The sequence below is a fragment of the Mytilus galloprovincialis genome, chromosome 4 (assembly GCF_965363235.1).
Source record: "Mytilus galloprovincialis chromosome 4, xbMytGall1.hap1.1, whole genome shotgun sequence".
Taxonomy (NCBI): Eukaryota; Metazoa; Mollusca; class Bivalvia; order Mytilida; family Mytilidae; genus Mytilus; species Mytilus galloprovincialis.
Window position 1 is genome coordinate 40,895,607 of NC_134841.1, and position 16,484 is coordinate 40,912,090.

General features: G+C 30.7%; 1 protein-coding gene across 1 annotated transcript in view; it reads right to left on the minus strand.

Annotated features, from left to right (window-relative positions):
• Positions 1-11,053: 11,053 nt before the first annotated feature.
• Positions 11,054-16,484, minus strand: part of LOC143072158 (serine/threonine-protein kinase 32B-like) — a 75,838-nt gene continuing 70,407 nt past the window's right edge. Inside the window, exons 9-12 of the mRNA XM_076246973.1 lie at positions 16,103-16,228; positions 15,674-15,808; positions 14,692-14,756; positions 11,054-13,005 (exon numbers count right to left, since the gene is read on the minus strand). Of these exons, the coding sequence (XP_076103088.1) occupies positions 12,555-13,005; positions 14,692-14,756; positions 15,674-15,808; positions 16,103-16,228 (777 nt within the window). The 3' untranslated portion in view covers positions 11,054-12,554. The remainder of the gene's footprint in view (positions 13,006-14,691; positions 14,757-15,673; positions 15,809-16,102; positions 16,229-16,484) is intronic.

Sequence of the window (16,484 nt, forward strand, 5' to 3'; positions counted from 1 at the left end):
TTTTATCACTGAATTGATGTGAAAATTATCCATAGGTAATTAATATTCGAAGATATCATTGATTATATTAAAGTATCTAAACTGTCTGTATTGCAAAATCCTCGGTGTTTTTTTAAAGATCTGTATTAGTAAATAATTGAATTGTTTGTGCATGATGTTATAACTGTAAATCACTAAAACATCCTATCTTAGGATGAAATGAAATGTTTAATCTGGCCAGTGACATTTCCATATTTGCCAAATATTTTGTTATGTTGTCTTAATTAACATCCTGGTATCTTCCCAACTGCTGTTATTTTATTAGAAAATGAATTTCATATTCAAAAAAAGATTATGGAAGTTTATTATCTCAATGAATTTTCTCTTGAAATGGGTAGAAGAGTTGCTTTAATTTTTTTGAATGAGAAGAAAATTTTTACAGTAGAATTTTTGTGAATTTTCAAAAGCTTGCAGTTAATTTTGTAATTCTTACAGATTTTTTGATATACCAGTTGGATTAATCTAGTAAAACTTAAAGAAGTATGGGGATAGTTGCTTGTTCAACCATTTTAAAGCAGCATTGTGGATTCATTTTTATTCAATACCAATTTTCTTGGGTTTCATGGTTATAGGTAAAGCATGAATTTAGATGTTCAACGAAGTTTGCATTTTCTAAAGGTCTATCTGGAAACTAGCAAAACCACATAGAAATCAAACATCCACCAAAATATACGAATTTACAGTAAATTAACATGTTATGGTATGCCATAAGAATAACACCTAGCTGAAGTTAGCATATAAGAAACTTTTTGATCTGTTTTTAGGATGATTGCTTGTTGAACCCTTGTAAAACATTTTACATAAGCACTTGTATATGTTTGAATATCATAGTTATTGTTTCTTTGTCAACTAAAAATAGATGTTTGAATATACCAATCTTGTCATTTGTGGATTTCGTATAAAATTTTAAAAAATATATCTTCACTCAGGTTGCTGAAAGTTAAAACATATCATTTGATATTCTATACCAGACTGGGAGGATAATTTTGCATTTATAACTGTCTGAATGGGTGTTGGTTACTGAAAATATATAAATTATAAAGTTTCATTTATGATTTAGTATTTAATAGATAATGGGAATTTCAATGGGATTGTATGTATAACCATTTAATAAATTCAAGTCAAATGTTGGCTGGAAAATGCTCCATGATTTTTCATAAGAACATGTAAACAATTGTACAATACATGTGTTAGGAATGTGTATTAGTTTGAAATGTATGTTATAAGTAATTAGAGGAATATAAGGGGGAAGGAGTATAGAAAATTAAGTATTACAGTAGACAAAATATGACATCTACATAACATCCTAATGCACCTCCCATTTGAAAAATGTTTTTTGTGACAACTTTGAATTATTTGTAATGTTGCAGTTTGGTAAGATGAACACCTTTTTATCCTGAATTAGCATGAAAATTTACCACAAGACATTAAACAAGTACTAGTTAATTGAATTAGGCACATACAATACAAAAAACAATTACTGTACCTACAAAACTGTTTTTGTTTATTTTGGAAATTGTTAAACGGCCATTAACCTTTGGATTTGTAAAAATAAAGTAAGAAATTATGGGCATTATGTATTATTAGCATTTTATAAGAATATCTGAACAACTTGAAGTTTGTTAGCGTTTAAGCTGTAATGAAGAGAGTTTTCTAGATACACTTGTACTTTCAAGACCATTAAATAAGTTATTTTGGGGAAATTATTTTTAAAATTTAATAATTTAGTCACTAAACAGTTTCGATTATTTGACAACAAAACACTTCTTTTTTTAACACAATCAATTATTTTCCTTTGCAATACTTTTCATCTATATGATTATTAAGCCATTTACAACTGTACCGCTCTTAACGAATATGCATCTGACTTATAACTTTCATTTAAATAGAATCTCACGAGAATATATGAAATGGCTAATGTATTGTGCAGCTGAAGGAAATTCATCATTTTTTTTCTTTTTCATTGAAAAAAAATATTTGTTAATAAGGTTGTATATTTTAGTGATGACCATTAATTTTAGAAATCAGATTTTTTGACCAGAATCAAGTCTCAGCATCAGCATTATAATTTTAGCATTGTTTATGTTTTATATGTTAAGTTTCTCCAAAACAACATCATATTATCTTCACATTTTGGTTTTGGGTTACCTCCGGTCATAATTCTGACTTGTCATTCAAATTATTATAGAAAGATCAGGACAAATTTATAAATTAACTGTTTACTTGAAATCAAATCCTGAGCATTTTGATTTTAGTCAAGTTTAATAAATGCATTGCAAGTTTCTCATTTAGTTTCAAAAGGTATTGCAGAGAAGGCATGGTTTCAAATTTCATAATATGAAAATGGATTACTGTGGATTTGTTTATTTTTTCCTTGGTTTAAGGGAGTTCGCTTTTCATTTTCAGAGTAATTAACTTTTCAAAAAACTAGTTTATATAGATAAGGGATTAATTAAGGAATTCAAAAAGCAAAAAAAAAAATATAGGTCACTGTGCTTGTTTTCGAGATATTTACCATTGAAATTTTGGCGGGAAAATATTCTCTCTTGACTTTTCATAGCTTTATCATTGACCAGTTGAAGTTCTCAAAAACTGTTAAAAAGTAATTAAAATTTTATAAGACTTTTACAGATGGCTTATCATTATACATGTTAAAGATTTACAACAAGAAAAATGGGGGTCACCGGGCAAATTTTTTCAAGGCATTCAAATGGATAAAACCACAGGATACCGAAAATCTGACAAAAAATCTAAAACATGACAAGCCAGCTTCCTTAATGGGAAATAAATGGTTTTTTTTGTGGAAACTTGATAATCATGGATTTGACAAATTCTGCTTTCAAGCTCATAGGAAGTTTATATTTTGTTGAACTTGTAAATTGGTATTTCACCTTTACCTAGGAAATCGATGAAAAATTCATTATCCAAAGAATAATAATGAATCCATAGTACTCATTTTATCATTGATTTTTCATGATACAGTATTACATTTGAACTGTGATAGTTAATAATTTTACTTATCTTGTTCTAGTTGAAAATAAGGCAATAATTCAGTCTGATTTAAATAAGTCCATTGGATATATAACTTTGCTGTTTGTGGACTTAAGAATGCATAATCATTCTTATGCAGCAAAGAAATATCTAAGAACCTGATTTTAATCAGACTGAGCAATAAGATAATCTTATTTTTGTACAGTAAATGGATTTTTTCCCATAATCATGCTGGGTTTTAAAGATTTTTCTGATCAGTATTAAGACTTACAATGTTTGTTTTTTAAGCCAAAATTTGATGCTCAGTTGTAAGACTGGCTCTGTATTCCCAAATACCAATGTTTTTTTCATATAAATAAGTTGATGCTTTCAAATACCAAATGAATAAATATCCAGTTATAGCAGATTTTTTTGCCAAAAATTGACCTATTGCTTTTAGCAGTTGCATATCAGATGAAAAAAATGTTTTATTATTATTATGTAGGAAATTATTTGGATTTTTTTCATCTCTTGATTGAAAGTTTGATTTTGTAGCACCTGACTTTATACCTCATGGTAAACTAACGGTTTTAAGTTAATGGTTTTAAATCTTTCTTGGTAAATTTTGAAAAACAATGTCACTGGTAAACAGGGTTCCAGTCAATATTACTGGTATATTTTTTCAATTTTTGTGTGTATAACAAATGAAATAAACTTAGGCCCTGAAGATAAAATCAGGCAATAGCTATTTCTAAGGGAACATTTTACATACAGAAAAAGGACAATGTTTCTATCATTCTGTCTCTATTTTTATATGCACAATTTGAAAAACATGATTTTCCTCAGGAAATATAGCTCCAGACTCTGGACCAATTTACCTTTCTTGCTTTTATAAAGAAAACGGTTTCTCCGAATTAATGACATGTGAAACATGTAATCCTATTGGTTTAGAAAGTTTATTTACTTTTTAACATTCTAAAGCAAACCAGACACCTATTTAAGCATCATTCTGAAGCAAATCAGTTTCTGTGTCCAAACAATATATAAGTTACTTTTAGAAATGTTTATAATTGACAATTTTATTTTCTTGGGACAATGTTTTTTTAATCATTTTAAAAACTGTTAACTAACGATATCTGTTGTTACGTTTTTGAGAAAAATGTACATTGTATTTGTATAAATATGTACTATATGTGATATCATAAAGAAACTCATGCAATCTCTACTCATTTTATGTTTGTTCATTATAGGTTGCATTTCTGTAAATATTGACAATGCAATTTCTCATAGAACTCCTTTTACAGCTAAAACTGTACTACTTTTACTATGAAGTTTTGGAAAAAATCTTATCCTAGAATTGAAAGTTCATATGCACTACCGGGTACATTTTTTTTCAAAGGTCAAAATATAGGGCTGTGCAGCATATTTTCAAAGTTTATATGCCCTGAACTTCTCAAACTTTAAACTAACACTAATTTTCTTAGCTACCCCTACCTCGAATGAAGGGTTAGCACAAGTTTCAATATTAACAATATGCACATGTATATCTACTGGTAACTTTCCCAAGCTATGTCTCTGTGAGATGGAACACAGAGAGCATAACTGGGAACAAGTATTTAAACAATTAATTTTCTATGAATATTCTAGATCTCCCCAAAAGACGCGTGGTTTAAGAACAGCTGTATTTACAAAAAGGCAACCTATAGCAAAAGCCTGTCATGTGTTAACTGGAACTTATTTTTCTCACAACTGGTTGTGGTAAAGTTGCATGTTTACCAAGAGGTACTCTTTTAAGTTCTGAAATTATTGTTTGCATTTAAAAATTAAATGCCTTCTTTTTGTAATTTTATACTGGTGTAAAAGCATTGACTGAATATAAAAAAGATGTTGTATGCTTGCCAATGAGACAACTCTTCACAAGAGACAAAATGACACAGAAATTAACAACTATATGTAACTGTACAGCCTTTAACAATGAGCTTAAAACGGGCACGGAAATGACTACTTTTATGAAGCGCACAAGCTTACGAGAGCACAGAACTGATTCAGAGAAGAATTTAAGGTGGCCAACACTAAATAGAAAACAGCAACTGAATGAGACAGCATAAAATGAAGTCTTGATTTAATGGGAGTTTTGACGTTGTTGAACTCCACTGAAAATATGGGTGTATAGATTTTCTCCAGATGTGTTTCAGTATTTCTTGAGCAAAATTAAAATAACACCACATTTATGCTTTGATTGACAGTATCCACTGAGGAGCTAAAACTATTAATTTTGAAGATACTAGGTCAAATAAAATTTATTAATTCTTTTTATCTTGCCTGTGAGGAAAGTTGCAACATGCTAGACATAGGAATTACTAGTGTGGCGTCTTGTGTAAATGATTTGTACATATATCAAGTAGATGTGATATGAGTGCTGATAAGACAACTCTCCTTTCAAGTCACAATTTGTAAAAAGTAACCATTATAGGTTAAAGTAAAGCATTCAACACAGAGCCTTGGCTCACATTGCACAGTAAGCTTTAAAGGGCCCCAAAATGACTAGTTTAAAACAATTCAAACGTCTAATCTGTATAAAAAACGAGACACTAATGAACAACAACAACCAATAAACAACAGGGACAAACAATTGTCAAGCTTTTTATGTCAGAAGGTATTGGAGTTTTCATGGTCTTTGATTTCAATTTCATATTTTACGCCTGCTTAAAAAAATATCTCGCATCTTACGTGTAATAGGATATCTATATTTGGCAGATAAGTGATCCTTGCAAGATCTATAATATGTATGTCAGACAGAGTTCATCTGACCTCGGAACGCAATATATGGAATGGTGAGCAAGCTTATGTTTCCATGATCACATCTGTATCTTGGATGCTTAATGTTAACTATATTTGGTCTAAGAATGATGTTAAGTTTTGTTTGTTGGACTGGCCAGTTTCATGAACTTGAACTTATTTTCATAGTTCAATGGATCATGTTATGATTTTGTGGTTTGGTCTATTTCTTATATACAAGTACACACCCGTGATATCGCGGGTCCGTGACTGAATTAAAGTATATAACTATGCCTAAGCCTTATTTTAGTAATTGGTATTGTCATCTGATAAAGTCATGTCGATTATAAGATACACAGTTTTCTCTGCTTTCAAATCTTTCTGTTTGAACCTGTCGACCTGGAACTTATCAATTATTGGAAATATTAATTATTTGGAAAACAAAAGGTCCAGGCTATCCAGGAATGGGGTATTTTTTAATCAACAGCATTGTTCTATATTAGTTATCTTAGAAAGTCTTGCTGATTGCTGAATAAAGCTACAATAGGGAACAATTTGACAATGATTGAATTTAGTAGTGTCAGCCCTTTGATTATGACCCGTGTATATAGCAAAATCCTTAATACACTGTTTGGTGGTACGCCTGTCAAATGCGGAACGTACAGATAAGGTAATAGCTTACAGGTGAATATACTATTGGTATCGGTATCGGATTAGACCCGGAACTTGTTAATTATTGGCAATATTAATTATGTGGAAAACAAAAGGGTCTGGAGTGGTGTAATTTTTAATCTACACCATTGTCCTATATTAATTATATATAGAGTTGAATTTTTTGATTTGTGGTTTTTACCCGATGACGGCTGACAAATTGGACCTCGTAATTTTAGTATTATAGATATAAGCAAAAGATGACTGTCTGTCAGACTCCTTCTGACCTTGACTTTTTTTTAATGGTTTATTGGTCATATTAAGTTTTAAATGTTTGGTCTGTTTAATAGATGCTGTTATCAATAGGTCAACTTCATTTGGTGTTTGGAATGATTGTAAGGTGTGCATGTCTGCCTGTAAGTTTTCCTCTAACCATGAACTCACTTTCATGGTTCATAAGTAAATATTTAAGTATTCATGGTTATGAATGTCTCAGGTGCACAATAAGCAAAAGATTTAACTGTATTTGGTGAACATGTCTGTCTGGCAGGGTTCTTCTGAACTAAACCTCAATTACATGGATCATTGATAATGTCAAGGTTATGTGATAGTAGTAAAACCTTCATATTTCAGACTTTCAACATATTCAATTATGATAAGTAAAGCAGGTGAGACATTTCAGCATGTGCACACTTGTATTTGTTTTAGAGGATATCTCCTAAACAAACCATTGTACCTTTAAAAATAATTAAGATCTATACTGTTCACTTTTGGACAGGACAGCTGACTATTTACGGACACTTGTTCAAATCAGAAGAAAATAGATAGAAATTTAGGTTTATGCATACTTTTTTCTAAATCAAAAATGCTTTTATTACACCCCAACTATGGAAGACACTGCATTGTGAGGAAAGGACCCCAATCATTTTTAAGCAAAAGGTCAAGGCAGTACATATACATTGACTAAATGTCAAGTACAATTCTGTAAGGCTCAAAACTTATTAATCTTTTCACACGGCGTTATGTTATACAGACAATTGGTATGTTGTTGTAAACATCTGCAAATGAATACTGTACCATCTTGAACTTTTGTATTAATACTGTATAGCCATCTAATATTTATAGGCAATTCATTTAAAGGACAATCATGAGTAGAAAAGTACCACATCAGGAATATGGCAGTGGTTTTTCTGTTGATTGATAGCAATTGGTTTTGTCAGATCTTATCGACTTTCCCTGTTTAAATTTGCTTAGTACTGTAATTTTTTTTATGCTTTTTTACAAATTTGTGAAATCATTCCTCAAGTGTGTAAGAAGGGACTAAACACACAATAAAAGAGTTTATAAGATATCTATGGAACAGAAATTCTGCATTTTATGAGCAAGATATGAAATTTTGCCTCTATGCATTTATATGATATCGATCTATAAATGCTGCCCACTACAAAAATACAGAAGCAAGACTTAAGGTGGCTGTTGCCAGAGAAAATTGGTACACATAATCTTCATACGTTATCAAACAAAATGTCATTTTAAAAAAGAGGGGTCTATGAACTCGTTATCAAGATAAATCAGTTTGAATGATAACAAACAGTCGAAAACTGCATCTTTGCCCAATATGTCACAATTTGACGTCGTAAAAATAACAATTCACGTTAGCAATGTCTTAAGTTATGTTTGTTGGACTGTCGGGTTTCATCTGATCTTGACCTAATTTTCATGGTTTAATGGATCATGATATATTTTTGTGGTTTGGTCTATTTCTTATATACAATGTATAAGCAAAACATGACTGTCTGGCAGACCCATTCTGACCTTGACTTATTTTAATGGTTTGTTGGTCATATTAAGTTTAATGTGTTTGGTCTGTTTAACAGATGCTGTCATTGATAGGTCAACTGTATTTGGTGTATGGAATGATTGTATGGTGTGCATGTCTGTCTGTTAGTTGTCATCTGACCTTGAACTCACTTTCATGGTTCATAAGTAAATATTCAAGTTTTCATGGTTATGTCTGTCTCAGGTGCACAATCAGCAAAAGGTTTAACTGTATTTAGTGAACATATCTGTCTGGCAGGGCCTCCGAACTAAACCTCAATTACATGGATCATTGATAATGTCAAGGTTATGTGATAGTAGTAAAACCTTATATTTCAGACTTTCAACATATTCAATTATGAAAAGAAAAGCAGGTGAGACTTTTCAGCATGTGCACACTTGTATTTGTTTTAGATGATATCTTCTAAACAAACCATTGTACCTTTAAAAATAATTAAGATCTATACTGTTCACTTTTGGACAGGACAGCTTACTATTTACGGACACTTGTTCAAATCAGAAGAAAATAGATAGAAATTTAGGTTTATGCATACTTTTTTCTAAATCAAAAATGCTTTTATTACACCCCAACTATGGAAGACACTGCATTGTGAGGAAAGGACCCCAATCATTTTAAAGCAAAAGGTCAAGGCAGTACATATACATTGACTAAATGTCAAGTACAGTTTGGAAGGCTCAAAACTTATTAATCTTTTCACACGGCCTTATGTTATACAGACAATTGTTATGTTGTTGTAAACATCTGAAAATGAATACTGTACCATCTTGAACTTTTGTATTAATACTATATAGCCATCTAATATTTATAGGCAATTTATTTAAAGGACAATCATGAGTAGAAAAGTACCATGTCAGGAATATGGCAGTGGTTTTTCTGTTGATTGATAGCAATTGGTTTTGTCAGTTCTTATCGACTTTTCCTGTTTGAATTTGCTTAGTACTGTATTTTTTGTTATGCTTTTTTACAAAGTTGTAAAATCATTCCTCAAGTGTGTAAGAAGGGACTAAACACACAATAAAAGACTTTATAAGATATCTATGGAACAGAAATTCTGCATTTTATGAGCAAGACATGAAATTTTGCCTCTATGCATTTATATGATATCGATCTATAAATGCTGCCCACTACAAAAATTCTGAAGCAAGACTTAAGGTGGCTGTTGCCAGAGAAAATTGGTACACATAATCTTCATACGTTATCAAACAAAATGTCATTTTAAAAAAGAGGGGTCTATGAACTCGTTATCAAGATAAATCAGTTTGAATGATAACAAACAGTCGAAAACTGCATCTTTGCCCAATATGTCACAATTTGACGTCGTAAAAATAACAATTCACATTAGCAATGTTTGTTGGACTGTCCGGTTTCATCTGATCTTGACCTAATTTTCATGGTTCAATGGATCATGATATATTTTTGTGGATTGGTCTAATTCTTATATACTACTTATAAGCAAAACATGACTGTCTGGCAGACTCCTTCTGACCTTGACTTATTTTAATGGTTTGTTGGTCATATTAAGTTTAATATGTTTTGTCTGTTTAACAGATGCAGCAAACGATTTTACTGTATTTGGTGAACATGTCTGTCTGGCAGGGTTCTTCTGAACTAAACCTCAATTACATGAATCGTTGATAATGTCAATTTTATGTGATAGCAGTAAAAGCTTCATATTTCAGACTTTCAACATATTCAATTATGAAAAGTAAAGCAGGTGACACTTTTCAGCATGTGCACACTTGTATTTGTTTTAGATGATATCTCCTAAACAAACCATTGTACCTTTAAAAATAATTAAGATCTATACTGTTCACCTTTGGACAGGACAGCTTACTATTTACGGACACTTGTTCAAATCAGAAGAAAATAGATAGAAATTTAGGTTTATGCATACTTTTTTCTAAATCAAAAATTCTTTTATTACACCCCAACTATGGAAGACACTGCATTGTGAGGAAAGGACCCCAATCATTTTTAAGCAAAAGGTCAAGGCAGTACATATACATTGACTAAATGTCAAGTACAATTCTGTAAGGCTCAAAACTTATTAATCTATTCACACGGCCTTATGTTATACAGACAATTGGTATGTTGTTGTAAACATCTGCAAATGAATACTGTACCATCTTGAACTTTTGTATTAATACTGTATAGCCATCTAATATTTATAGGCAATTCATTTAAAGGACAATCATGAGTAGAAAAGTACCACGTCAGGAATATGGCAGTGGTTTTTCTGTTGACTGATAGCAATTGTTTTTGTCAGTTCTTATCGACTTTCCCTGTTTGAATTTGCTTAGTACTGTATTTTTTGTTATGCTTTTTTACAAAGTTGTAAAATCATTCCTCAAGTGTGTAAGAAGGGACTAAACACACAATAAAAGAGTTTATAAGATATCTATGGAACAGAAAATCTGCATTTTATGAGCAAGACATGAAATTTTGCCTCTATGCGTTTATATGATCTATAAATGCTGCCCACTACAAAAATACTGAAGCAAGACTTAAGGTGGCTGTTGCCAGGGTTGTTGAAAATTGTTAAAGTTTGTGATAAGCTTAAACGAAAAAGACACATCTCTGTTGAATTACTAAAATATGTGTAGGTTGGGACATTTCTCCATGGGAAACCGTTTACAGGCAGTAAAATAAAATGACCAATAAAAATTTGTCTCCTGAAAAAAAAGTTTTTTATGTTCAGAAATCCACAAAACAAAACTGGACCAAAAATGTTTGTAGTACTGCCTGCTGGACCCACTTGCACCAAAGACAAGACAATTTCAGTATCAAACAACAATTTATTCACAAATAACAGTATTGATATATATTGAGTATTTTCTAACAAGTACAAATATAGTGGATCTTTGTACTGTAATTCAAATGCTTGAATCTTTTTTATACACATGGATCTACATGGATAGTATTAAGACAGCTTTCTTTTTAAATGTTGAATGAATTGTAACCACATGACATAGTGATGATTTATTTTTTTACAAAATATATATAAAACACTTTTTACCAGTATTAAATTTTTGAGGGTTGTTTTTACAATATAGTTAATAAAACATAAATGAGTAATATTCTGGACCTATCTGGAATTTTCTACAGCTGAAATATTTGTTTTATATCATAAAAATAAAAATGTTTTTATTAGATTTATTTACTATATCGCTGTAAGTGTGAAAAGACATATATGTTAATCTCAGAGGCTCTTAGTCTAGTTGGTCAAAATTTATTTATGATACCATTGAAGTGTTACAAACTTTGTCAAAAGTATAAAAAAATATTTACTACTAGATCTTTAGTAAAATGTTTGATGTCACGAATGACAACCTATATAATAGTAACAGCATCAAAAGATACAAAAGTATATTTACACTATAATTTCTTTGAAGTAAGCTTTTTACAGTCATACTGTTTAAACAAAAAAACTTTTTATAGGTTAATTTTTAAGAAACTGACCCATATAATGCTAGTCAAAAATTCAAACTGTAAAATCATCATAAGATTGAAAAGCAATTATTTATAACCCATGCCTTCATAATAGCTGGAATGTTTTTAGTAATTTTTTTCTTCCTCAAAACTATCTTTTTAAGGAAGGAATGTGAGAGTAAGTATGATCATTATTACAGCTTGTGTCAAGTTGTCAACAAAACAAATAACGATGCAGCATAATGTAGAAGTCTGGACATTTGATAATAATCACACATTTCTATTTAACATATGAAACCCAACAGACATATTATAATGCAAAAAAAAAAATGGTCATTTAAGTCATTTCTCAGTTGAAAGTTTTCTGGTAATGGGTAGGTAATCCAATGAGTCATGTTCCATCCTTACAATGCATTATACCTAATCCTAATAGGTATGATATGCAAGAAAAGTATGACTAATGTCTATAGTCTGGACGTCTCGAATATATAATGACCATATTCTATTTTTATTTTGACAGACAAGAAAATGGTTAACACATTCATATTACACTAAATGTGTATAATTATGAATAATTCAAGATGATAAATAAAGACATGAGATATCAAATAGATGTTGATGTTATAAATGCAGAACTATCAGCACAAAAATTATATTTGTCATATTATCTACATGTATAAAAATATCATCTTAAGTACAAGTGAAGAATTTTTTTTTAAATGTAGGCAACAAATTTTTTTTTAAAAGAAATAGTCTCAAAATTACTAAACCTCTTCACAGTTGTACTTATAGTTTCATAATTTACAGTTATTTAGACTGACTACAAAAATAAATTGAGCAAGAAATATCAACTGTTACCCGTCGAGTTACCATTATCAATAACTGAAGTTTTTTGTCCCGTCATATCAGACGATCTACGGTCTTTTAACATTGGTTTTATAATCCCTGTCCTTTCTGATAATTTATTTGGATCTTGACGAGAATAACAAGTATAATCTGAAAGTCTTCGGTCACTAAACGTTACAGTTTTCCCAGAATGCCTACGCCCACTTCCTACTTCTATTGCTGAATGTACACTTAGTCTTTGTTTAACATCAGGTATGTCCGGTAAATCAAATGAGGAATTCTCAACTTTGTCAAGATCCTCATCCTCGTCCTCACAGTCAAAACTTTCGTTCACACGTATTCCTCGAATTGATGGTTTCTCAGCCTCCTCACGAAGAGACTGTTTCCGGACTTCTTCCACATGTTCCACTTCTTCTTCAGGTTTATCTGATTGTTCTTCGTCATACTTTATTCTAAAAATAAATATAACAATATATAATGTTGGCTTATGCTCCCTGAATAAAACCACCACTCAATAATGTTGACTCTATTTTGCATTAAATAGAAAAATGTCTTTATGAGAATTTTATATTTGTGTATGACATTTAATGTTTTAAGTTTTCGATGTAGAACATGTTGCACTAAATAACACATTCCCCTTGTATCAGTGGTATACAAAATAATTATTTTGAAGAGTCTTTTTAAAATATGTGTTTTTCTTCAGCTGATGAAGTGGAATGAATGCCATTGAAACAACTATCCACAAAAGACCAAGGACTAGGATTTAGACAACTATTGGTCACCATATGGCAATTCAACAATGAGCAAAACCCATATATAATTTTACATTTTCTAAAGACTAACTCGGTTTAAAATATAAAAGATATAACTTACTATCTGAACCTTATAACAGCATTGAATGATTTTTTGACTTTTTAAAAATGTTTTGCTAGTTATTGCAATCAAAAGTATGGTATGAAGCAACATGTCTAGGCTAGTGACTTATAAACAGTACAAATGACACTATGTATATGAAATAATGACTGTCTTTTTATAAGAAGTTGTGTTGCAAGGTTGCTTTCACACTGGTGATTACCCTAATCTCCTTTTGCTTCATGTAAATAAAGAAGATATAGGGTATATTTTGATGAGACAGCAAACCAACAACACATAAAAACCAATGATATACAGTTAACTCTCGTTGTCTCGAACTCGGTTGACTCGAAATTTCGGATGAGTCGAAGTTTTCACGTGGTCCCGAACTTTATTCCATACAAAAGTATGTAATTCGACTCCTGATGAGTCGAAATTGGATGAGTCGAAATTTCGGTTGAGTCGAACTAAATCTGTGGTCCCAAGGTTAACAAAAGCATTCAAAATTCATTTTTTATCTCGAACTAATACACATATGTCAAAACATGACCTCCGGGATTTAAATGGATTGAAGAGTTAATCTGACAATACACGTGTAATTAAATTTCCGGTCATTGACCACTGTATTGATTTATGACATGCTATTTCCATGAGTGTTTACCTAAGATTATCTTTTATAGAATTTTGATAAATAATTAGTGATACATTGTTAATGTTCATGAAAAAGTATTTAAAATGTTTACAAAACAATTAATTTGTGATTTACACTAATGAGCTTGGGTGTGTATAAAGTGAGGATTATGGCTTCCGTTGATAATCACCTAAAAACTACTCAAAAGGCGTCTTTGATCTTGTTATATTTTCTTTTGAAAAGAAAGAGTGAGATAAAACAAAATGAATAGAAATCAAAATTTTCTTAAATCTTTTGTATCCGAGAATAAACAATTTTGTCAGCTATAACCGACCTGAATAACGAAACTATTGATCGGAATTTACACTCTTGGAAAAGCCATAGGATTTTTTTTTTAATTGAAACAATTGAATAAGTAAAAATAATGTCATTATAATAATAAAAGACTGTGACATACAAATACATCGATCTGATACTAGAATATCGATCCCCTTGCCATATTCACCCGGATTTATTTTAGCTTTACCAAGCTAAGCAAGAGTTGTGTCCCTTAGATTGTCGAACTTCCGGTGTTCGTTTGAGTCGAACTACGTGTATCTCGAAATATTTCTCTGGTCCGGCTGACTTCGACATAACGAGAGTCGACTGTACTTACTTTTCTCTATTGTAAACTTTAAAATATTTATATATATTTTCTTCCTCTGTGGTATTTTCTGAGTCCTGCAAAACAACAATAATATAAATATGATGAAACCTGTGTTAACTGAACAAAGCACAAACTGGTAACCTGTTTTAACTTCAATAAATCATTCAAGAAATAGTGTTGCATTATGGAAATATCACTGTTTGGACTTTTCTAATGGTCTTGACATTATTTGAAAATTGATGGACTGAGCCACATACATTATGAGGACAGAAAATGAATTCCTGTAATGATCAATTACATAGCAGATATACAAGGAATACCAGTATCGTTTAAATATCATCAACTGATACAAAATCAATTGTCTGACTCAGATGTGACAAACATTTTATTCAGTGTACTTGGCAGAGAACCAGCAAATGAAAATTTCGAAGCCATGGATTTATAAATGACTATGTTTTCAATTTCCCTTGCAGTTCAGTATTTTTGTTATCTACTTTTGACCTCAGCTATTGAGGTGAAGGTCATACCTTGATACCACCTAGGCAATTTAAAATTCTGTGTGGTTTTCATTGTGATTGAAAATCATGAAGAAATAAGGTGATTTGTTGAAACTGTACATTATTTTTTTTTAGTTGGTATATAGATAAAACCACAAATTTAAATGTTCAACAAAGTACAAAATTTCTACAACCTTGTTTGCAGACTTTGTCAAAGACATATGTTAGAGCCAAACAAATACAGGACAGGCAAGCCAGTTTTAGTTATCTTAAAGCTTCGTTTTGACAAATAGTTAATCTTTTAAGATGAATGAGTAAAATTACTGAACATTAAAAATTTCCCTGTGGAAAGACCCAGGTCAATTTCAAGTTTAAACAAAGAAAAAGTATCAGAAACAATTTATTGGAAATAATCCATGAACATTTTAGATAACTCTATCCTCTATTTGTGTTACTGTTTGATTGTTCATACAGAAAACAATTAATGTACGTACCACAGAGGCCTGTCTGGACAGTTCACCTCTCTTAGAATTCTGTTTAGCTAATCTTTTCTTCTTTTTATGAAGTGGTTTGGATTCTATAATCATTTCTTCTAGTTCATATGTAGGATCACAGTTTAAATGGTCTTTCTGAAGAAAAAAATGTATAAAACATATAGTGGATTTTCATGTAAAAAGTCATTTGGTTTGACCATGAAACAAGAATATATTTATACAGTATTTTCTATGTTGTTCTGTCTTTTAAGGAGAATTCAATATAAATTCCTGAACAACAATAGTCTATAATAAAAAAATATCCATTTATCAGTTTTTCATTAACATTTCTTTACCAAAACTTTTTAGGTAGATTTTATGACTACAACAATGTCAACATGATGCAAAATTTAATGTTTCATCTATCTTAACCTTTTATCATATACTTACCGAAGGCTCAAATGTTGGTTTCATTTGTCTCAATAAAACTTTGTCAAAGTCCAGTTCATTCATAAAATACTGTCCTTTTAATGTCACTAAACTTGATATTCTTCTGTCTGGGTCTAAAGTCAACAACTGTAAAAATCAAATCAAACAAGTTAATTAAATACTGATCAAAGTTACAGAACCTCCATCTTTAAAGGCACAAGTAATCTTTAAGTCAACCTTTGTCAACTGATTCTAGAATCTGTTCTTTTTTCTTAATATATGTTAGAATTAAAATTTCAAGCTTTGTAGAAAAAGTCATTTGGTTATTGAGTGCTGCTGGTGTTCTTTATGGTGTTTTTTACCTCTAAAAACTAAACTACGGAGGACAGGTTTAATTAGTTTT